Source organism: Spea bombifrons, chromosome 1 (genome assembly GCF_027358695.1).
Source record: "Spea bombifrons isolate aSpeBom1 chromosome 1, aSpeBom1.2.pri, whole genome shotgun sequence".
Taxonomy (NCBI): Eukaryota; Metazoa; Chordata; class Amphibia; order Anura; family Pelobatidae; genus Spea; species Spea bombifrons.
The window spans coordinates 107,725,906-107,750,889 of NC_071087.1; the positions used below are offsets into that span (position 1 = coordinate 107,725,906).

A 24,984-nucleotide genomic window follows, 5' to 3' on the forward strand; every position below is an offset into this window, starting at 1 on the left:
TACAGGGTTAAAAAAAAAAAAAGAAAAAAAAAAAAGGTGCAATCACATGCACCCTAATTTGGTTTTGGTTGTATTTAACGCTGTTCAGCCAGTCCTTTTCCCCACCAAGCTCTGGAATGTATCCATTAAGTAGAATGCTGCAGATCAGACGGACTTGCCCTGCAGATCTTACTGACAGTAGAGGATGGGCCCGGCTGTCAGATTTTTTTCTCCCAATTTTGAAAATGAATTCTAATTCAGAATCAAAGAAGCAGCTTGCTTGATCACAGAGGAGGCCGCGTCTAGTTCCTCATCGGTTTGCTCCACGGTCACTACCACCCTTATGCTGAAAACAGATAAGACATTAGAAGATACAATTCATACAATACATGCTTTGCAATATTTAAAAGGTTCAAATAAGGGCACTTTTATTTTATTGATTGTGAGCCCAGCTTTGGTGAGAGGGACATGGCTGTACTTCCGTGAGCTTAGTCTCTATTATGCAACACAGTAAGGCATTTAGAAGCAAAATAAAATCAATTTGATTTACATAATTCAATGTTTAATTAATTACACATGCTGCTTATAAATTGACATTTAGGGCTGTAGAACACTGGGATATACCCAGTAAACTTTCTAAACTCCCATAAAAGGGAGACAAGAGGGACAGAGGGATCCGAGTACAAAAGTGGAATGCCCCCCTTAAGCTGCACACTTGTGATGTATTGATCTCACTGTGAGACTTCACAAAATCAAATCATTTTTTGTCATTATTAGTACCACTTAAAAGGCTCTAAAACCACTACACTGCTTCGCGTTCCAAAATACACTACTATATACCTGACAGTACCAGAACTAATCGCATCTTCCTTGGGACTTCAGCTTAAGACTTTGGATTTAGTTTTGTAAATTTTACAAACCTTGGTGGTGGCAGATATTTCTCTTCTTTCTCCAGATAACGAGCTTGCGTTAGTGCTATTTTCCTACTCATACACTGTAAAAACATATTGGTAAACAAATTGTATCATAGAAAAAAAAAGCCAAGCATCACTAATCTTTATATATCCAGCATTCATGTGTCATCTCAAACATGGCACAAAACAATGCACATAATTTAATAACATCTATAATATTAATTTAACTCTGTGTAATTATATAAAGTATATTAAATCATAAATTATATAGACATATTTATTGGCTACTAAAAAATACATGCTATTATAGAAGGGTCGTCAGCATTTCTTGAGGCCCTAGTGATACACAGCGTAAATGAGGAATGGTATTCAACAAAGGCTTAGCTAAAGAGGTCAAGGGGAAGTCAGCTGAAGCTGGTAACGATTAGTGTCGTTTATTTTAATACTTTGCATTTGCAGATATGCTGCAGTTAGAAAAAACACTCCAAACATAAATCAGCGGTCATTAACAGCACTTACGTGATCTACGATATCTTGCAGTAATTTGGTATCTTTTTCACGGTATCCAGTGCTGTTCCTCAGTTGTAGATGAAACGCAGGAGAGAAGCATTCACCCACGACTTTTAAACCGATGACTCTGAACCATACAAGAAACAGAAAGATTAGAAGATGGCACAGTCAGTGACTCAGTAATCATACACGTTTAACAATACGGGGCAAAATATTAAGCGTTAGTTTCAAACAAATTAATTTTCTGCCAGATAAATTCATTGTATTTACAATATACCGTATTGACTCGAATATAGGCGGTGCCTATATTCGGCCTATATTCGGGGTCTAGCGCCCCGAATATAGGGCAGGCAGCGGGGTTAGGATACAGATCCCCCGCAGCGGTGCAGGGGACCTGTATCCTACTCTCTGATACGCTCAGACAGCCTCCCTTGCCAGCACTTCCCACGGGGGGGGTTTGCCGGCACGGGAGGTTGTCTAAGCGCATCGTGCAGACGTTCACCGGCAGCAACGATGCGGGTAAACAGCCTCCGCTGCCGGCACGTCTGCACGATGTGCTTTAACAATCTCCCTTGCCGGGAATTCCCACGGGGGGAGTCCCGGCAAGGGAGATTGTTAAAGCACATCGTTCAGACGTGCCGGCAGCGGAGGTTGTTTACCCGCATCGCTGCAGCCGGTGAACGTCCGCACAATGCGTTTTACCTCTGCCCCCACGACTTACCAGAGCAGACTCCCGGGTGTCTTGCGGGGCCGGCGGGGGACACCTACGCAATACGTGTATGCAACTTCCGGTGCCGGCACATCCGCTGAGTCCCGGCACCGGAAGTTGTATACGCGTATTTCGTAGATGTCCCCCGCCGGCCCCGCAACACACCCGGGAGTCTGCTCTGGTAAGTCGGGGGGGGAGGTGAGTGGCAGAATATCTCGGGGGGAGGAGGAGGACAGTGGCAGCATATCTCGGGGGGGGCGACAGTGGCAGCATATCTCGAGGGGGGAGGACAGAGTGGCAGCATATCTCGGGGGGGGACAGAGTGGCAGCATATCTATTAAAAAAAACTTTCTTTAAAAAAGCACCAAACATTTAGGGTGCGGCCTATATACGGGGGCGGCCTATATCCGAGCCAATACGGTATATATATTTTGTATAAAAAATGCATTTAAGTATCTTTTTTTCTTTTTAAGTATTCTGTAGGTGTGTTAAACTGGACACACAACACCGTCGCCTTTAATTATATGGTACTGCACAAGGCTGCAACCAACGTCTATTTTCGGCTTTAAGTAAGGAATGTTAATATGGTTGAACACTGAAGCAATCAAAATGAGAACACCACGCAATTCCAAAGAGTAATACTCAGACTATAACAAAGCTATTGGTTTTCTTACATTTCCCAACCACCCAAGGCTATGCCCTGAAAAAATCCAAGACTCAAAAAAAACAAAACAGATGGCAGTAGGGAATAGCTTAAAATATTCCATGCACTTAGAAGAGAAACAACTGTGTGCTAGTTTGCTGTTAAAAAAACTAAACATATGAAATGGTAACATTTGATGCATGCACAAAAAAAAAAAAAAAAAAGCCAACACACATAGAAAACAGACTCTACCATGTTATTACAGATTTTTTTTTTTTTTTAAATACGTGAAATAGACTTTCTGAGCATATTTTGATTTGCTTTTGAAGCTACTACCCCCGAGGGCTCGAGACAATTTCACGCCAGAAACACCACTTAGGCTGTAGACAAATTACGGTCATGTTCCTCTGCGAAGTTAACAGAGGTCCACCCCAGTGCTTTACACCAGGATCCTATTGCTTTTAGTCATATGGCTGCTAAAAACATGAACATAAGGTATTCAACTGTAAGAGGATTGCGTTACATGAAGATTCATCTGCAATTGCTTTTGACCAATCTTTTCATTTCAGTGTTTGAAGTCAAAGCATGGACCCTTTTTTCCCCCTTATATATGATCTACCAATACAGAGGACCCCTGGCAAGAAACAACAGTTTAACATTGTAGTACAAAGGTTATTCAACTTATAATGGTCCAATTCAACAGAAACCATTCTTCCTAGTTCGGTTTTGACTACGAGTCTAGGAACACGTATCATGTTTTATAGCGGCTGATGCCCCCAGGACACTTATGGAAACAAAAACCTGAAAACGAAATGCAGGAAATAGAGAAGTGGTGGAGGCAGCCATCTCCACCATTCTGGAGAACGTTTACAAAAAGCACCATGGCTTTGGCTTACAATATTATGCAGCAATGTACCAGGAGCATTTTTACATTTTATTAATACAAGGTGCAAATACCATGCTTTAGCAGTCCAGCTGCAAATTTAGCCTTTGTGGTAACACTTAATGTATAAAAATAACTGATGTTTGGGATGCCACTGTTACCACAGTCACACAAAAAAATTATTTAAAAAAATTGTAAGAAAATAGGATCAGTCTCATAACCATTTACAGTAATGCAACTTTCAAATGCATATTTATGACCAAGGTAGTGGCTACCTCGCCCTCTAAAGCTGTAAGATCCATGCAGCTAAGTACGCATACAGAACAATTGGGAAATGTTTACTGTTCTAAATGCATGTTTGGGCATTCTTAATGCTCCGGTAGATAAGACTAGTTATTTTAATAATGTAGTAAACATTCACCTTACAATGAAAAGCAGATGCGTGTCTTCAGAAATAGGCATTCCTCAACCAGGGCCTCTCTATGACAAGTATCTGAAAGTAGTGTTTACAGCAGCTCTCCCTCTATCTATTGTGTACTCGGATTACGCCAGGTAATAGTAATAAACCAATCCACTAGTTAGTTTGCGTTACATCATTTTCTTCTACAACCTATCAGCATTTTGCTTGGATAAGGTCTGTCTAGTACAGGGGCATAACTAGAAACCACAGGGCCCTGGTGCGAAAATTGCCCCACGGCCCCCCAACTTCAACAGCCGGTCCGTGCCATCATTACCCCCAAACAACTCGTCTGTGCTTTCTTTGCCTCTTGCCCCCCCTTCCAACATACACCTTGGCACACGAATGTAAACACATTTTGAACCAGTATGCGGAGACAGGGACAAGTCAACTGGTCTATTACCAACTGAAATGTTTAACCCAGAAAACATAGAAACTTTGTTGTTTTTTTTTTATACGCGAGTCATTTTTAGTTACTATTTTTTCTGTAACAAAATCTTAGTAATTACTGGTCAATCCATTTTTTCCCCTACTTGTCTTCTGGATTTTGTTATCTACTACAAGAGCTCCTTGCTCAATTACACAGTGTCTTTATTATAGTTTATAACTCTAGTTCCCGGGTAAAGCTGTTATCACAAATATTTGAAAAGGTGGCAATAACAAAAAAAAAAAAAAAAGCTCCCACAAAGGTCACAAAACAGAAAATCACCATAAGCAAAAAAAGATAACGATGACCACATTGTATACAGCTTCATAAGTTTAAGGCACAATATTATAGCAGGATGTGTATCTGAACATTTTTAATCAATGCTAGCTCCTTGTCCCTCCCGTGCTTCGTGAGATAAGCAGCTATGTGGAGGGTAGCAATTACCCACCTCTTGCCCAGAGTCATCTAACCTCACTTATTAACTTTAACAACCGTCAATAACTGCAGATTAGAATCTACGTCCACATTATATGGATGCATAGAAGTGGATAAAAAGAAGAAAAAAAATATCAAGTCTTCTAGGATGTCTTTTAACTTACCCCTGCAAAGATTTATGAATTCGTTCACATTTTTCCCTCAAAACACAAAAAATATCTGCAGAAGAAACAGAAGTTGTTAGGCCTATTGCAGTAAGCTACCAAGAGCTAATTGAAACAATGTTTAAATTCATCCTATTGATGTAATGTGCTTTGGAATCTGCTGGCGCTATATAAATAAATGTAATGTAAATATATCCTTTTGCTCAAGCACAGTATTCAGCCACTAGGGGCAGCAGTGGACATACGTACATAATCTCATGACATCATTGTTAAGGTGTTTTTCATTCTTTTATAAAGCGCCATCATATTCTGCAGCTTTGTACAATGGTCTGCTTTCCGCATACAGTTGTGTCTCAGATAAGATAAAGAAAATTACAAACTTTAACTTGACTTTCAATTATCTATGATATATACGTGGATGACATGGCTGCATAAAAAGGTCAATACAACCTTGAGGTGGTTAGAAAACTTGTTATCAAAGAAAACCTTTTTACTTTACTGAGAGGGTGGTAGATGAATGTAACGGCCTCCAGGCCAAAGTGGTAGACGTGAATACAGTGCGAGAATTTAAGCATGCATTTGATAGATACAGGATAGCGAAACGCCTAATACAAGACCAAGGGCTGATACAGCTTGAGAAACGGGCAGACTAGATGGACTGAAAGCAGTTTCTATACAGAGACCTGGAATAAAAACATGCTTCAGCCAGTGTTTTATTTAGATCAAATAACTAAATTACATAGCAGTGAACGCTGAACAAAGCTTTAGATTTTCAACTTTTAACAAGTAATTAACACATAATGGAAAATCTAGGATCCGAAAGCAATTCTTATGTTATGTACATCTATACATTTATATGATGTGGGAAATCAATAGCGTTACGCACTAGGTATAGGTAAATAGGGTGGAAATAAAAGAGTTATTGTATGTTTTAGCCCCATATTTCATATACACTTTATTAAGAACATGAAAGGGGCACCAACATCGGCAAAGAACAGCTATTTATACATTTAATTGACTCCCTTTCCCACAAATTATGCTTAATTTAATTTTCATTTCTTTTTTTATTGTTTATAGCCTAGCGCTTTATGCAATGTTATTGCATACAAAGCTACCATACATGACTTGTCCTGGTAGGACCTGGAAGTGACTAGCATTTGGGCTAAATAAGGCTACATTTTACACGACTAAAGGAATATTTCTGTAAAAGAAATAACGAAGGAATATGATGGAAGGTTTCTGATGCAGCATTCAGTTACAAGCGTTACATTCCTTTACCTATTACCGTATTTGCTCGATTATAAGACGAGGTTTTTTCCAGAGCAAATGCTCTGAAAAATACCCCTCGTCTTATAATCGGGGTCGTCTTCTCAGACCCCCCAAAAAATGTCTGCTGGGGCCATGCTGCTTACCGGTCGCGAGCAGCGTCTCTTCTGTTAGAAGCAGGAGGACAGGAAGCTTGCAGCGTCCTCACAGAGCTCTATCTCCCCCTCCCTCCTCTGGGGGCGGGGCCAGAGAAGTTGCTCTACAGCCGGTCCCCTGCAGAAGTCTTCGAGTGAGAGATCTGCAGTTCAGGTAAGGGGGTGGGGGAGGGTTTTTGGGTAAGTATGTGTGATTAATGTGTGTTTAATGTGTGAAGTATGTGTGATTAATGGAATGAATGAGTATTTAAATGTGTTTGTGTGTGATAGCATGGATGTGTAAGGGGGGTGGGGGTTGTAGCATGGCATAGGGAGGCTGTAATCCCACTACTATCATCCCCAGGTTCCAGCATGTACTGGCTGCCTTGGCTTGATAGGAGTGTGATTGCTGTTAGCAGTTTGAGATATATATATATATATATATATATATATATATATATATATATATATATATATATATATATATATATATATATATCTATATCAAACTGCTAACAGCAATCACACTCCTATCAAGCCAAGGCAGCCAGTACATGCTGGGTTAAAAGGCATATCATGGGGCTGAGTGGCATATAGAGGGTTAAAATGCATTTCTGGACCTCCAGAAATGCATTTTAACCCCCTATATGCCACTCAGCCCCATGATATGCCTATATACCTCCAGAAATGCATTTTAACCCCCTATATGCCACTCAGCCCCATGATATGCCTTTTAACCCCCTATATGCCAGAGTGGCATATAGGGGTATAAGGCATATCATGAGGCAGAGTGGCAAATAGGGGGGTATAAAGCATTTCTGGGGGCAGAGTGGCATAACTGGGGGGGGGCAGGTTGGCAAATAAAAGGAAATTTAAAAAATATATTTTTCTCAATCATAGCTTTTATTAAACATGAAAAAATAATTTACATGAATTAATATTTACTGGTAAAACTTTTTTCCTATAGGGTCGTCTTATATTCAGGCTTTTTGTTTTTTTCCTAAATTAATATTTTGATTTGGGGGGGTCGTCTTATAATCGGGGTCGTCTTATAATCGAGCAAATACGGTACTTAGAAAACAGTCCGCCTGCTTATACTCTGCTATAGAACACGTCAGACAAAGCTTGTCTACGCCACAATACTTCAAACACCCTAGTCAAACTATTGTCCTAATGTGTTTTAAGTATCATGTTTATTTGAAGTAACTGAGTGCTATGTTCCGTGAACTTTCTGATTATGAAAGAATGAACGCACTTGCTGCCATCCATGAGTGTTCTCCCACTTGCAATGTAATACTCAAGATATGGGTCTACCCGTCAGTGTATGAAGACAAACGGTTGTACAAAAGAACACCTCCATCAGTCTAAATTCCCCAAAGAAACCATGCAATACCTTGTTGTCAAGACAAGATACATTGGGATGATTTACATATCCTGCACCTGCGTTTAACCATCTCAAACATAGCTAGCAGTGTGGGAGTGGGAAGTAAGAGAAACACTTATAAATCACAGATGAAACAAACTGTAGTGACACGCTAATTAGATTTTTATAGAATGTAACTCTTGGAATCATTTTACTGTAAAGGTCAAAGGATCATCCATGTGCACCTGGCTAGATACCCCCAACCCCCCTAATATTCCTTTAACAAAACATGGGACCAGATTGCAGCTTAATCTCTAAAGGCCTTCTAGATGAAGCGCCTTCGTCATGCAGGGCATTGCGCTTGTCAGCAACGCCAGAGCGGAGAAAATAACAATATCAGGAAGATTTACTACGACCTACGATAGGAGATCTCATTTTGAAGCTGATGAATACAACGAATGAGTGAAATTCTCCACGTATCTACCAGCCTCTCAATAAAGTAAAGCTTACATACATTACGTAATAATTTGGCCATGTTAAGAATCAGGTAAATCCACGAAAAAGAGAAACATTTAATTTAAACATCGCTTAAATATATTTTTCATGAATAACCTTAGTGGAATAGGAGCAAATTAAAACTAGCATGTCTCTTAAATTATCAAAAACAAAAAGATGAAAAAGAAATACCAGAATTCTCCTCCATGATATTGAGACCTTCAATAGCAGCAGACGCCAACAGAGGGGGTAGAGAGGCAGAGAAACAGTAACCCTGACCAGATAATCTCTATTCCAGAAAAAAGAAAGATGGCAAATAAAGTACACAAAAATGGAGATTTTTTTTTTTGCAATATAAAACCAGCTATGAACTGCAGGCAAGCTGTATGTGTAGATGTTAGTTTCCATTTAAATAAGCATTTCTTTTTAAATCATATCTATATTTTGTTGCATTATATGAATTACATGCACTCAAAAGGTAGAGAACTAGCTGCTGCTGGACTATAACTATAATAATAAGTAAACATGTATTTTTTTTTATAATTAATACACAATACACATTCCTAACATCAGTCTTCATCCCATGAAACAAGCAGTGTTAGGTTATTTTAACCTACCTGGTGATCAATTACAAATGATCGCCCGCAGCAGAATCCTCCAATCGAAGCCAAAGAATTCTCCATATTAGCACTGATCAGATCAATATCATCAATCTGGGGGGAGTAAACAAGTTGGTTACCAACATTAGGCAAAGAATCATAGCAGAAAATCAATTTTAATGACAGATCACACCCATGTGCACCAAAAGTTTCCTTTAAACAAGTCTTGCAATTCGAAAGGATCCCCACCAAGAGATATTATAAATGATGGGCGTTTTTTTTAAGGTTGTGGAATAGTGAAACAGAATTTTTGTGACTGTTAGTATTGACGTTCTGCAATATACAGATCTCTCTAAATCACATAAATAGATTTGACACGGCACATACATTCATTCCAAAATGCTCTGTGACTCCACGGCCATGTTCACCGAGAACGCCAAACGAGAGGCTCTCCTCCAAGAATATTCTCACTTTGTACTTGTACTTCAATTTAATCTGCAGATTTCAAAAGCAAACATTAAACATTTCAATTATGTCCAAACAAGCGATGGTGAGCGGAAGACGAGACATATGAAAAGTATTCTAATACTGCACGCGGCTGTTTTATATTAAAGCATTATAAAGAAGGCAGAAACGGTCCGAAACACGATGGTTACGGTTAACCAGCCACCGAACAACAGTTAAAGGAAATGTACCAGAGAGCTTTGATTCATTTTTATTAACATTTTTTTTTTTAAATCCATCATATACTAGGGACATAATGAAAAGAAGTCTCTTTCATGTCTTGATTCCTGCAGGACAGATGTTGAGAACAAAATGTATTGCACTCCGTTCCAAGAAAAGCAGACTCAAACAGAGCCCCGTGTATCAGAAATATTAGTAAACTAAAGACACCGAAAACGTTGCAAAATAATCAGACAGTACATTGAGTAACTGGCTGCGTGCTTCTGGCAGCCATGTAACGGCTTTCGTAAGCTAAAAGGGTAGAGAGTAGTCAAGTTTCCAATCTGTCCTTCACATCTAATACTCCAAACATGAGACATACCAAGGCCGAGATAAAATCTTTTCAGTCTGCAAAATGGGCTGCAGCAGGCTGGGTTAGTTTGGCCAACGATACTTAAATCCGTAAATGCGAACCAGCAGTTCTCGAATAGTATTTTGTTGAGGGGTACGACGACAAGCTGGGGTGGGTAACTGTTAACCACTAGTTCCATCATCTCTGTTTAGTTACACAGTGCATCATATCGTGTTTTACGAAGGACAGACTGTTTCCGTAGACTGTATTCTTCAAATAATAAGTTAAATCAAGGTACCCACTCATTCAACTGCACAGTGGTTCCTGAGTGGTGTTACAATAGGGCAAAAATGGGACCCATACCTCCTGCAGCAGAGATCTGTCTCTTGCGCCCTCAAGTGGCTGCCATCTATGTAATAATAGGATATTATACCCCAGAAATCTGCTCTAAGAAGGCGGAATAACAAAGCCAGTGAGCATGAAGCACAGATAACCCACCTCCTTGCGAGTGACAAAGCAGAGTGGTTATTGTACTACCTGGTGAGTACATGCTAGACCTAGTGGGGTCAGGTCCAGTGAACCGGAGCGGCTGCCTTAGTATAAGCCTACAAAATCCTAGATAGAAGGACAGACATTTACCCCTTGACTAGCTCTGCAGTGTCTGTAAGGATGGGGCAGAATAACAGACTGTCACATGCCCAGGAACTTTACTGTAACCAGTAACCTAAGATTTTTGAAAGTGACAGATATGGGTCATAAATAAAATGCATGTTCTTCTGTACATCTTTTTCACAGTTTTGAACGTTACTTCAGGAAATGTGTTTGGCAAACTTCTGCATTCATTGTCAAAATCATTACATTGTAATAAAATACATAAACATAAAGAAAAATGTTCTGGCACGGAGTTCAAAGGCTACATAACCCCCAATGCTTATTTGACGCCTTAATCCACATTAGAACACACAGCAGCCAATTAAATGTGAAACTGCTTCCAGCTAAAAGCATGTGATTAAATGGATAGAAAGCCCACATGCAAACATGCAGTAAGAAGGGTGAAATTACATTAGGGAATAACACTGAATATATATATACAGAGGAATTTACAGCTGCTGTAATAAATTTAACGCATTGCACATACCAGTTCAGGAAGAGGGCAGATATCACCAGTGTTCATATACAATCCTTCGGTAACTATAAATTTTCGCGTCACTCTGGCCTTACGAGGATTCTTAAAAAAAAAAAAAAAAGTTTGGACAAATGTTAAAAAAGAAAAAAAAATCCCCCACAAATATAATATATCCCTTTTAAGTGGGGACACTGGAGAAAGTAGACTGCTGAGCTGCAATACAATAATTGCTGCCCTGGAAGATGCATGTGTATTTGTATGTATGATCTTTGAATATAAATACTATATAATTGCATAGCACACCATCGAGGTGGCTCATCCGGTGTTGTGCCTCTACAATTCCCATTATTGTCAGTCAACCTTCAGATATTCAAATGACATCTGAGGATCATTGGTGTCATAGAGCAATTTTTCTTCTAAGTTGGATTAATGGTCACCGCTGTAAAGGGTTGGCGTAGGAATCACCGATGTGTAGGTGTGTTACCATTTGAAGTCTGTCACACTTTTTCCGCTCTCTCTCCTCCCTGGGTAACTATTCCCAGACCATGTTTTGACCATTTGTCTCAGCCTGCAAATAACTTTGAGCCTTCCGAATGATCTATGTCGCTGTGTTTATCAAGTAACACTCACGTTTTTTTGGCACAAAGGCCATGAAAATCACCGAACATAAGCCAAAAAATGAAGTTGGAATGACCATAAATCATCACGTTTGCTACATTTATTCTGTGTATCCCCCCACTACTCTCCTGGGCACTGGCCGTGTGGAAAAATGTAACAAATCACCCAAGTCTATTTATTACCAGTAACATTTACAAGGCCATGTGTGATCCATTTGTAATATGGCCTAATAAACTGTCATCCCATTAAAAGCTGATGTTCCCTATTTGCGATGATAAAATAACACCAGTATGAACAATTAAGAACAACTTACTTCTATCCACACCACCCTCCGTGAACTGTCCATTTAAACATTAGTAATTGAAGGCACAAGTAATATACCTAGCGGGATAATTTAGTTTACTGGAAACGTGTGCATTAAATCCTCATGTTACATTTGTATGCAATTTGTTACAGCACATTAAAAAGTGACCTCGTATCCAAGGAAGTTATTATTACATCTTATTTTATTGGCCTGTGGAGGTTCCCAAGCCTCATTTTCCTAGCGTTGTTAAGTAGTCAAATAATTATTCTCATATATGCAGGTTAGGTTTTACGTACGTCGGCGAAAAATGACAGGACGTAAAATAGGCACAGGGCTATTTACAGAACAGGCTTGCATTCAAGGTCTTTATCCCCGTGTAAGACCTTTGTAAGATTACAGGATTGCATTATGAAATAACTTATGCATTTTCACAATGGGTTACTTCTCCTGTAGAGGCATGAAGTTAATTCCCAAATTGTAAATGGAATTCTGCAGTAATACAGTGTTTCTTTTTTTTAAATTACAGGTTTTTTTGGGGGGGTTGCCCCAACCGAGACATGGGGGGGGTTGTTGGTTGGGGACGCGAGAAGAAGAAAGGCAGGGATCCAGAGTGAAGAGAGAATGTCACTACAGCACCCTGAAGTTCTCTGCCTTCTCCTCGCCAACTTTCACAAAAGCAGTCAACGCCCACCAACAGCTCGACAGGGGCAAGAGGATATAGAATTTACCTTCTGGTCTTCAAGCTCCTGTTCCTTTAATAACCTTTCCAAATCATCCATATCATTGTGTTTGAAGTACTTGATGTTGCTTCGGGAAGCCTGCAATCCTTTCTGAATAGCAAAGCATGCCGCTTCATCCCTGGAAAGAAGTTACACCATAAAGCTAAAGTAAAGTAGAGAAATCCTAGGCCATATCTAAACACTAAAGTCTAAATATTTGACATTGCTGTAGTTACGATTAAGTATGGCATTTTTTGGATTAGCACAAACCCATCAGACGAGGGGCGGCTATATAAAAGGTGTATCTGTTTCTGCTAATGCCTTCCAGAGACAGTTCCTCTGCTCACACCGATTTAATGTTTCAAGTATTTCACGGTTTAGCGTCCTGACCACATAATACCAGGAAAGTCTGAATTGCATGACAGCAGTTTAAGCAGATGTTCGTGTAAAAATAAGCACTTTTCACAATGTGTTACCCAGCTTGTATAGCCACATCATAGCTGTACTGGGTAATCGGGGACATAATATTCACAAAAACACATTTTTACTTCCTAATCACCGGACTGATGTCAAAATCAAATGATCTGCTTTCACATAGCCATCACCTTTCACATTTTTTGGGCAACGCTTAAATAGGTGTTGGTTGGCTGGAAAGAAATTTTATCTTCTATGTTTCTTTTTTCGTCTGTGTCTGACATATGTACTTAACAGTTAGTTCAACCAAAAGTGGTACATATATTTGAGCAAGTCTACTGTAAAGCCATCATTCCCACTACTAAAACAAAGCCCATATTCCAGCAATTCCCAATCCATGCTGTACACCAGGAGGTACTTCAACATCTCCCGGCAATCTAACTACAATATCACCTGTAACACAATTTAATGGTGACATAGGATAGCGGTTAGACTTTTGATATTCTGGATACTCATCCAGAAAATGGGTTCTGATGACTTCTTGGTTGTAAAAATACATTGGGAAACACTTCCGCACCCCATAACAAAGTTACAATACCATAAGTGAGACTGATAATCTTAAAACTACTCTGATAACCTTCTGATTTTTAAGGGGTAAGTCAAATTATGTTGTCTAACTTCAAAAGCAACATGTTACAATTACGTTTTCATCTAGCTAATAACTATGGGACATCTTTTTTCAAATAAATGAAGTTAATTTGTTACAGCACATTAAAAAGTGACAAACATGTTATTTCCTAGAATAAGTGAAACCACAATGCAAATATATTTTTTTTTTTAACCTTCCAGATACGAAGAATTAAGATGGCTCCCTCCACTGTTCTGCAGACTTACCTATATATCAAGTTAGTTTAAAGTTAATTTTTTCTATGGCTTCTGTCGTTAAGTAAGAATATTTTTTGCCTTCCGGCTCTACAGCTGTTGCGGACCAATAAAAGATTATATTGTATCAGAAGATCAGATAAAATTGGATGGTAATTGTATGATAATTGCGCTCTATACATAACCTCAATTACGCTTTGTAATATTTTATCCAGGGAATTAGAATCTCTGTCTTGAAAGCAATGTGAACATTTGTGCATGATGCAGAGCAGCAGCTTTGATGCACTCATGCTGGATGGTTTTATGTCTAGATGACTGAAGTTAATAAGGGTTTATGCAGCTGGCAAAGCCATGCATAGAGAATGGGAATCCTGCATGCTGGGTTTTTAAAGCCCATCTGCTTAAATTACCATAGCGCACAGAAATGTCAGGAAGATAGCCCCTGGTTTTCTGCCAAAAACATAAATTTCAAGTCGTTTTTGTAAAACTGTAAATTCAATCAGTAATTTCCTGCCTTGTACACTTCATTTGGACTAACTAAATTCCTTGATGGGAAACGCAGAAGCTTATCCAACAAGCAATGAAGACAAATTAACTGCTGGGGAGAAGCAGCGTTCTCTTTGAAGGATTTAACTGAACGAGGAGGAAAAACAATGTTTAATATTAAAGTCCAAATGCAGCTTTTTAAGGGTATTCACGGCTAGAGCAGATTTCACCAAGTTTACTAGTGAACACATCTCATACAGCGCTAGTGGAGACGCAGAGCCTGGATTCAACAGTGACATGAGCTGCTTTGCTGCATGCTGCGCAGATCCCTCCAGGTCTCTCTGGCTTACTGTACTGCACGCTCACGAATCAATGCAGGACAGAGACCCCAAATCAGGACTGTCTTGTTTAAATCAAGACCGTTGGGAGCTTTGGTTTATGACCCGCTTGTGCTACTGCATGACGTTTATCAGTGACTCTGCAAGCGAGCTAATATAACCAACGGTTAATTACAAAACAAATAGCCAGGTGGTCCCCCGTTAGCTACGACAAGCTAGCAGTTTGCTCTGTTGATGCTGAAAGTGCTGGTTAAACATACATTAATGTTATTAATTGAGATATTGTGCTAAGCTTAGTTCTCTATAGACCAATGATAAGACCCAGAGAAGAAAAAGGTAACATAACTCACACAAATAAAATGTCCCCTCTTTTGGAGTAAGCTGGGATGGCACTTGCAATGGTGGCAAATCCATAGGAGTAAATGATTGCTTCTTCTGTCCTCATAAACTTGGCCAACCTGTCTTCCAACTCCAAATGGACATCTACAAGCAATTGGAGAAATAAACATGTTTATCAGTCTCATGTTCTTAGTGAACATATTTAACGGTCTATGCAGAACAACGGAACAGCTCACAAAGACGGACATGTTTTGCTAGGAGATATCATTTTAAAATGTTATTTATGCATATACAGTTTAGCAAGCTTTACATCGACATTTTTAAAGCAAAGAAAGAGAGTTTCATTTGTCACACCAGATTTTGGAATGCAAGAAAACAGATCTGTCCAGGAGCTAAAAAACCAAGAGCACCTTTAGCCTGGAAAACTGTCTAAGATGGAGAAAAAAAATGCACAATGGAAACCGTACATAGTGTGATGTTGATGAAAGCATCACTATGAATTCTGAAAAAGTTTAACATCTGGCTATGAAAGCTTCAGTAGCAAGAAAGCTGGTAGCTACAGGGTCAGTAACCTGGCATATTAAGTATTAAAGTTCTCATCATCTTAGACAGAGGTTAAACTGTTGTGGAAAAGGTATTGGGAAACCTGAGGGACTTTGATGACATTGCATTTTAAATACATAGAGATTAATATGTAGTTGGTCCCCCTTTGCAGCTATAACAGCTTCCACTCTTCTGGGAAGTCTTTGCACAAAATTGTGGAGTGTTTCTGTGGGAATCCCTGGCTCGCAATCTCCATTTCAGTTCATTCCAAAGGTGTTTTATGGGGTTGAGGTCAGGGTTCTGTGCAGCCAGTCAAGTTATTCCACACCAAACCTCCCCATGTCTTTATGGACCTGGCTTTGTGCACCGAGGTAGTCTTGCTGAAATAGAAACTGTTCTAACAAAGTCGGAAGCATAGCATTGTCCAAAATGTATTGGTATGCTGAAACATTAAGATTTCCCCTCACTGGAACTAAGTGACCTACCCAAACACCAGAAGAACAACCCCATACCATATCCCTCCTTCACCAAACTTTACAGTTGGCATATTGCAAGTAATGTTCTCCTGGCATCCGCCAAACCCAGACTCAACCATCAGACTGCCAAAACAGAGAAGCAAGATTTGTCACTCCATAGAACACGTTTCTACTGTTCTAGAGTCCGGTGGCGGCGCGCTTTTCACCACTCGATCCGAGGCTTGGAATCGTACTTGGTGACGTGAGGCTTGCATGGAGTTGCTCGGCCATGGAAACCCATTCCATGAAGCTCCCATCACACAGGCTTTGTGCTGATATTACTGCCAGTGGCAGTTTGGAACTCTTCAGCTATGGAATCAGCAGAGCGTTGGCGACTTGCTCACTGTACGCCTCAGCACTAGGTGACCCTGCTTTGTGACTTTACGTGTTATTCACCTTCATGACCGAGTTCCTGCTGTTCCGAAACACTTCTGCTTTCCAATAATACAATTTACAGTTTACCGTGGAATATCTAGCTGGGATGATATTTCACAAACAGACTATGCAAAGGTGGCATCCTATCACAGTACCAGACTTGAATTCACCGAGTTGGTTTTATACACCTGAATTCGATAATGAAAAAGCGTGCCCCAATACTTTTGTCCATATAGTGTACTTTCCCTATAAGAAATGTATTAAGACTACACCAAAATAGAAAACACCTAGAAATATTTTTAGATGGGTGGAGTTCTTGCCCCAACATTGTCAAAAAAAAAAAGTTCCAATCTTGACAATAAAAAAAGAGAAAGATGCGCTGCTTGTGACATTTAACCCATTCTGTCATCTTTTAAGTCTAGGCTGAAGTTTCACAACTTGATCTTCAGGCAACCAAATGGTTATTTTAAATTGTTCAAGCAAATGTTCTGTTTTCAGAGAGGCTTTCATGGTTCATACCTGCCAAACACTGCCACTTTTCTATGCCATGTACAGAATCTGAAACCAATCTGAACTGTTAAAGATTAAACATAAGGGACAAATTATTTTCAGGTTGGGAATTTCAGATGAAACTGGACAGTTTCCACAAAGCAGGCCAATATGTAAAGGTTAGGAATGCACAGGTTATGCAGACACAATCTAAAAATACACCGTCTGAAGGAAAAATAAGCCTTTGTTTAAAGAGAGAAAAAAAAATGTTCACATTCTAACTTGATGAAAAGACATAAAATAAATAAAACATTTAACGCGTTAATACAACAGTATCTATTCACTGCTAGGATCCAACCATGTGTCATCGATATAGTGGCATTGTACAGTCCTCTCCACGATCTCTACAAGCGATCACTGAGAAAACATTTCTGTAATGTAGACAAGGCTGCCGTTCGGTTTCTGCTATCTTTCCCGAGCATACAGGAAACCTTTTGGATTCAACATGTGACTTTCATTAGAGAGGAGCTTCTCGTTTACCATTATACACGCTGGCTACCCCTGTGTTCGCTGTAAAGGCTGCCAGTGAGGTGCAAAAAGGTTAGCATACTTGTGGACTTTGTTTCTTTAGCGTGATTATGGAATCTAATCCCATCTATGTGCCGGGTTTACCGACGGGTGTGTGTGAGAGCATTCAACACAATTATTTTGTCCTCTTTACTTTTATTTTTATTTATTGGTGTGTTTTTGCCACTATATTATGTGATCTGCTCCATGGTTTGTCTAGCTTAACTTTTCTATGAATAGCTTAACTTGTGCTCAATTATTTTCCTCTGTAAAGATCAAACTGTTTACATGGTTGCCACCCAAATTTAACTATAGCAAAACTACAAAAACTGTCAATCTCCCAAGAAGAAAATGTACTCCCATCCATGGTACAAAGAGTTAAAAGAAACGTAAACTAACAAAACAGTATGGATAAACATCGATACAGATTATGTTTTCAGTCATGCAGCAAGACGGCGTTAGTAATAATGTTGTTGTTGACGACATTATTGCACTTCTATATAGTGTAGTGCCTTCAGATTTCACAGCGCTGTACGATGGGTTTGGGAGACTATGAAAAGGTAGGAGCCATATCTTGCTTAAAGTGATTACAATTGTTTTGTTTTAACAGCGATAGACAGGAAAGCAAAGCAAGCTAAGTTAGCAAATTAAATCTGCTTAGTGCCAGAAACAATAAAAATAAAGTTTAAAACGAAGACCTAGAATAACAAAATAATTCCAATAGACGTGTTAGAATAAACCAAGCTATGTAGTGCCCTCTTCAGGGACTTTAATGTATAACAAGCAAAAAAGAAAGATACCGTATTTATCAGCGTATAACACGCACTGGTGTATAACACGCACCCCCATTTTTGAACAAAAAAACTGAACAAAAAAAACTTCATCAGAATCACTGCTATCTGGGAAACCACACACACACACACACACACATACACACAGTAAGACACACACACCCTAACCCCCCTTCTCAGGATCTCCCCTCTCTCTCCCTAACCCCACCCCGGTCACTTACCTTCAACTCCTGTGTTGGAAGCGTGAGGCGTCGGCACCCGAGACAAACGCCTCACGCTTCCAACACAAGAGTTGAAGCGCTGAGGCAGGCGGCGGCTGAGGCTGAGGCAGGTGGCGGCGGAGGCAGGCGGCGGCGGAGGCTGAGGCAGGCGGCAGGCGGCTGAGGCTGCGGCGGGCAGCTGAGGCTGAGGCAGGCGGCGGCGGCCGCCAGCAGAGGAGTCCTGCATTTCTGTCAGTCAGGGGGGCCCGAGAGTTGCCGAGCGGTCGTCTTCAGCAACCGCTCGGCACCCCTTGGGCCCCCCTGACTGGCAGAACTCCAGGGCCCGGTCGCAGTTGCGACCCCGGTAGTTCCGCCACTGGCTCTAGGATTTATCGGCGTATAACACGCAGGTAGGGTTTCAGCTTCATATTTTAGTTAAAAAAGTGCGTGTTATACGCCGATAAATACGGTACATTGTTTTGCCCAACCAGTACTAAATACAATGCACACACAAACTTGGACCTTTATTATATATGCACACCGTATTTGCCTGAATGTAGGCCGCACTCCCCCAACCACACTTTAAATCTTTAAAGTGGGGGTGCAGCCTATAATCGGGGTTTAATGCAGGGATGGGCAATTCGTACCGTCCGACGCCCGGGACATGCAGTACCAGGCGCGTGTTTTTTTTTCTCCTTTTTCATTTAGCCTAGCGCTGCAGTGGACCTGGATCCTACTCTCCGGCAGCCGATGGACGTCTACGCTGCCGGTACTTCCGCCGGGGCTCTTATAACACCTTCTGGTGTTCCGCCATAGAAGCCCCGGAGGAAGTGCCGGCACCGGAGGCCAAGACAAACCCATACATTGGGCTACACACTCCCCTGCCACTCGACACCAAAAGGGCTGTCATGGTATTGAAATAAACTTTAGCCATTATTATAAATATGTGCGAGACAGAGTAATCATCACCAACCAAGTCACAATTTGTTTATCTGTACATATTAGGTTTTTATTTTGTTAAACATGTGCTGTACTTCATCATTTGCGCCTCCAGTGCCATTTTCACTTATTAACGTTATATGAACTAAGAATTGAGAACTACACGAAAGAAGAGTTGCAGTTTGATCTCACTTTACATTATGAAGAACAAACTCCATTGATTTTCACCTCGTGAGAAGCGTGGAAGGCCTTGTATAAGAAATATTTAAAAGCAGTGAGATTTCTGATCAGCAGAACCTCTTTGTTTCCATATCATCTGACATAAAATGCATTACTTTGGAACCAAATCTGCAGTTAAATGGAGACTTACCAAATGTACCGTAAAACCCTCTTGGGCCACAAGTTCCAACTCCATACTTCCTTAGCGAGGCTAGTGCCGCACTCTAAAAACAAAAAAAAAAAGTGTAAATTAAAAAAAAAAAAAAACACACAAAAGATCAGTTTGTGGTCACCTTGCCCTTTCCTGCAAATCGTGTTACACGGTCTTTTTCCTGGCAGAGATCTGAAAGCGTTTCCATGAGAAACCTTTGTGCTTTGGGGATTTACGCACGTATGTCTAAACGCACTATGCTTAGAAGGCTGGGTTGGTAACGGAATTTACTGTGACCAGCATGGAAGCCCAGCAAATAAACCAGTGTGCGGAAGTTGGCAAACGGGAGGGGGGGGTCAGGTTGCGTGAAGATCTGCAGGGGAGTTTTGTACAAGGGTGGGAGAAGAAAATATATATAAAAAAAAAAATGAAATAAAAAAAATAGTTGTACAGGCATAGGAAAGGTTGGCTGGACTTTAATAATCAGAATTAGAACCAGTCCACTTTTTTCATAATTTTCCTATGTAAGCTTATTAAAATGTAATTTTCAATTGTAATAATCGAAATATTAGTACTGTGTGATGTTCAACCCAAAATGAATAACATTAAGATGGGATGGTGGGAAGCCATGACCAATTATCTTATTTTGCCTTTGTTCTATACAGAGAGCCTCTATCTAAACTGTTGTATTATCACTAATACATGAATCATTATCTCTAAATAAATCAAACCAGTTTGAAAGGGTAGTGGAAAAGCAAATAATATACATTGTCCAAGGATAGAGCAAAAGAAGAAACATCACAAGGCTTCTATACCCAGTCAGCTTTCATGCTTTATTGACTACACCAACCGTACAGATTCAACTGTGCCTTACCCCTGATGAAGCATTGTACCCCCCCCCATTCCCCATCAATTTTATTCATCTGTGGTTGCATATAACATGATACCAATGTTTGATTATTACAACTAAAAGCTACATAAAAAAGGACTACTTTTGATCTTTACATTGTTCTGTGTTAAGCCAGTTAGTGAAATGGTCCCTACTTTTACACACAAAAAGGAAACTGTAACCAACATAACACAAATAAAACGCACACTTAAAGCGGTGGTTGCCATTCAACCTCTGAAGGGGAGCAGTACAATTTTACTGTAAAAGTAGCGGAGGTCATGATAACTACTTACCTTCACTCTTTCATTATCAAGAAGACCAAGGAAATTGAAGGAAGCAAAATTAACACATTCTGTTCCATTAACAACAATCTTGTGACTGGGAGGGCTGTAAGAAAAGAAATAAAAAAAAAATATACTAAATTACATCATAGTAACAAATTAAGGGATATACCATGAAACACCAAAAGCTCCTAGAAGCTGTAGTTCACCTAAACTAATTCAAATACTGTCTCTCATGGTAGATTAGAATGGTTTCACTTACAATCGCATAGATGTACTAACTGGAGTATCCAGGAGGGGGAAATAAAGATGAAACATGTGCATAGCTGACAGCAGAAAACTTCCAAAGCTACCATCCATACAACAACTAAAAATCACATTTCATCATTTTGACAAATTCACTCATGGAATGCATTACATGCTCATGTATTTTGTGGTGATGGAAATAAAATGACCCAAGTATTAAATAGAGTTACTGTAGTCACCACCTTAACTATGATGTAGGAAGGCCATTACATTATTAAAGCAGATTATATTCCAGATGTGACTATAAGTCACAACATTATATATATTTTTTATAATAGTATATATTTTCCCCACTTTATCTGAGTGCTCTCCTAGACTGCTTCTGTTGTACCCCAGAACTCTGTACACACATGTACATGGTAGAAAGGATTAAGGGTGAACATGCATGATCCATAAAGTGGGCATAAAGATAATGCGGTGTGGTGGTGTTAAAATGTCAACTTTTCACTCACACATTTCTTTGTCAGTGTGCTGGCACTCTGTGTAGGTTAAAAAAACAAAACAAAAAAAACCTCCCTACAAAGTGAGAGGACGCTCCACTAACCACCGTCATACTGCCCTCAGCCACAGGCCACCCACACCAGTTTTAGGGAAGCCCACTTACCCAGACACAATGTTATAGTTGAGTGCTGGGTGATCTTTGGAGACAGGCGGAACAAGAGGTTCTGGATGCCATTCATCGATCAATTCTTCTTTCTCCTGCAAATATGGGATTGGAAAAATATTAGATGCCACATTGCTTGAAGAAAAGTTTCAGTGACAAGGCTTCTCTGTGTACAGGTACAGGAGAAGAAGAATATGGTACATTATATCGCAGTCAGGTTTCACGTCTAAAGTTTAAGTAATTGCTTACGTATTACATTTCTCGATTTATAAATCGACCACATTTTAAGGAAATAGTCATGCCAACATATTTCAAGCAGGACAGCACGCGGACAGCATGGTAGGGGGATCCCGCCTCAGCGGCTAAAGCAGAACCCACTGGTAGTGTGTGAACGTGTGCTTACAGCAAAAGTGGATGGTACACAGGTTACCCTAAAGGACACCTAATTACCATTGTGTAATGTACAGTCCCAGCTACTAATATACTAAAGTGGTGCTTGGAATGAAACTGACCACACCGGTGCTGTTGCCATGTGTCTGGTTTTGAACTGCACAGTCCAGTGTTTACAAATACAAGGTAAGAATAACGATACAGACATTGTTTCCTATAGCCCCAAGACTTTGGTAATATAGCTGAGCAGCGACTTAAGTAAAGCCAAATGAAACCCTACACAATGGCCTTCAGTTGAGTGCAGGTAAGTAACTTCCTGGTTCCATCATGTCTACCTCTGGAGTAGGAAAAGGGACGCCTGAAACCTTTTCAAGCTCCTTTCAACATGAATTACCTTTTCTGTGAGGTCTGAGCGCTCCTGCAGTTTATAAGTCTTGGAGAATATTAATCGGATGATCCACAAGATCAAAATACCTTCCAGTATTAAGTGATACGCCGGAGCCTGATGAAAGAAAAAAATTAATAAATATTTAAAACATTGGGAGTACAACATTTTCACATACTTGGTTAAACAAAAAAAAAAAAAAAAAAAGTATATTCCCCCCTCCTTCGACCATAAACAGAATTTTTGTTGTACAAAAAGTGTACATCAACTCCATTTTAAGACAAGATCATTGAGGTCCTGAAAGTTTACGTGACTTTTCATTATTTTCTATGTTGGCCAAACAAAAGGCATCAACATTGACCACACACCCTGCAATTCACTAACACGTCTCTTAACCTATACCAAGTAACAATTAAACTCAATGTTCTATTTGTTTTACACAGACCAAGAAGACAAGATAACTATACTACCAAGAGAGCGACACACATATTTTAGTTGTTGTCAAGCAGTACCTGTAAAGCCTGCTATGTACACCAGTTAGTGAGTTCACACACAAACACTAGTAAGGCTCGACAGTTGCTAACTACTCCACGGTGTACTTCCTATTCCTACTTCAACAACCGGTGTAACAAGTCAGACCCCCTCCCAAGTGCTGGAGACACGTCTCGGTGAGTGAGAAAACTCCAGAATGAATGACATTCCGCTCCGTGCACAGGGCCAGAGCACCCAACCTCGGCTAAACCACGTACCTCGTAAAACGCCTGTACCATCTCCACCAGGACCCACTGCTGGCTGGTCGCCATGTTGAGAACGCAAAGGAGGCCGTAGCGACAGTTACAAGACACCGGCCACTTCCTGGAGCACTTGTGACAGTGAGAAAAGGAGGGCGGGGCTTAATAAAAGATCAAGTAAGTGATTGGAGGCCTCCTTGGTGAATGTCACAACCCGACATGCACTCTGCCTGTGTATTCGTCTGACGTCATACTTGGGGCGGGCCGTAGTGCTCGTGAATCAATGAGACGAAAGGTGAAGTGTTTGTAAAGGCGAGGCGCGGCAGGTCACGGGGTAGGGTGTGTTGACGTTGCTATGGTCACGGCCTGGCACTAGACGTTGGACTGTACGTCCAAAAACGTGTGATGAGTCCAAAGCGTAAGATATCGCCATCTAGCGGCATGGTTAGTTGGACCCTGGCTTTTGGAAGTTTACAAGCCCCAGGTGCTGGGTGGTCATTGGCTATTAATATTTAACTTCGGTAGCCAAACGTTTTCCACTATAAATTGATCACCCTTTATGGCTCCTAAAAATGACAAGGTGGCTTCTAATTTCAAATTAACCCTTTTTTTTACTAACGATATTTTGAACCCAAACACCTGGGTTGTTTTTTGTATTCTTACAATGTTTCTGTAACCATAATTCTCCTTTGTTAATTTCCATACAAATTTATACACATTGTTTTTTTGAGTAAGGATATAGCTTTCTTTTGATGCCATGCGACGTATAATCCGACATTTAGTATCAATAATACTTTAAAATAATGCAAATATTTGAAAAAAGTTTTTTAAAGGGCCTATGTCTCATTTGGGAGCATTGAACATCCCACCATAAATAACATATTTAGAGCAAAAACCCCAGGGTATTTTAATAGGTGCATTTGGACACTTGTTATGCAGCAATTTTGCCCCCAATTTATTTTGAGGGATTTTTGTACATATTACATGACATGGCAGAGAAATGCACCAAAAAAATATATTTTTGAAAAAAGCAGACTAAAAGAAAATCTTAACATCCTTGTGGCCTGTGAACTTGAGCAGCAACAACTCATTATGGGGCAAAACCATTATAGGATTGCCCCTTTGCCTGTTCTGCACCAGCTGCTTTGGGAGACCTTTACAATGTTTCCTTACGGTCTCACAGGCCACGGCCTTCAACATTTTCGAATAAGGTGACACTCTTATAATGGTTGTCCACATCCATAATTAAGAAGGGGTAGCATCAGGGAGCCTGGGGGGATTTAAGTGTGAGTCCTTCTCCTCCTGTGACTGGGAAAGGAGAAGGTGTACCATGTACTAAATACTTTAGGTGCTTTACCATTGGTCTTATTATATAAAGCCATATGACAGG

General features: G+C 40.1%; 1 protein-coding gene across 1 annotated transcript; it reads right to left on the bottom strand.

Annotated features, from left to right (window-relative positions):
- Positions 1–216: 216 nt before the first annotated feature.
- SPTLC1 (serine palmitoyltransferase long chain base subunit 1) lies at positions 217–23,755 on the bottom strand. Its single transcript, XM_053467848.1, has 15 exons — positions 23,613–23,755; positions 22,873–22,980; positions 22,089–22,183; positions 21,191–21,284; positions 20,009–20,081; positions 15,231–15,363; positions 12,770–12,899; positions 11,132–11,221; positions 9,366–9,473; positions 8,997–9,092; positions 8,572–8,668; positions 5,122–5,176; positions 1,413–1,530; positions 900–973; positions 217–325 (listed from the first exon to the last, which is right to left on the bottom strand). Exons 1-15 carry the CDS (start codon positions 23,664–23,666, stop codon positions 232–234), a joined length of 1,419 nt encoding a protein of 472 aa, XP_053323823.1. The 5' UTR covers positions 23,667–23,755; the 3' UTR covers positions 217–231.
- Positions 23,756–24,984: the final 1,229 nt, after the last annotated feature.

Bases quoted from the DNA above. Each gene is read 5' to 3' on its own strand.
- SPTLC1 (XM_053467848.1), bottom strand. From the start codon at position 23,666: ATGGCGACCAGCCAGCAGTGGGTCCTGGTGGAGATGGTACAGGCGTTT. The intron at 22,184-22,872 runs GTAATTCATGTT...CCATATTTGCAG, and splicing joins GCTCAGACCTCACAGAAAAG to GAGAAAGAAGAATTGATCGA. The intron at 9,093-9,365 runs GTATGTGCCGTG...TACTCCCCCCAG, and splicing joins CAGAGCATTTTGGAATGAAT to ATTGATGATATTGATCTGAT.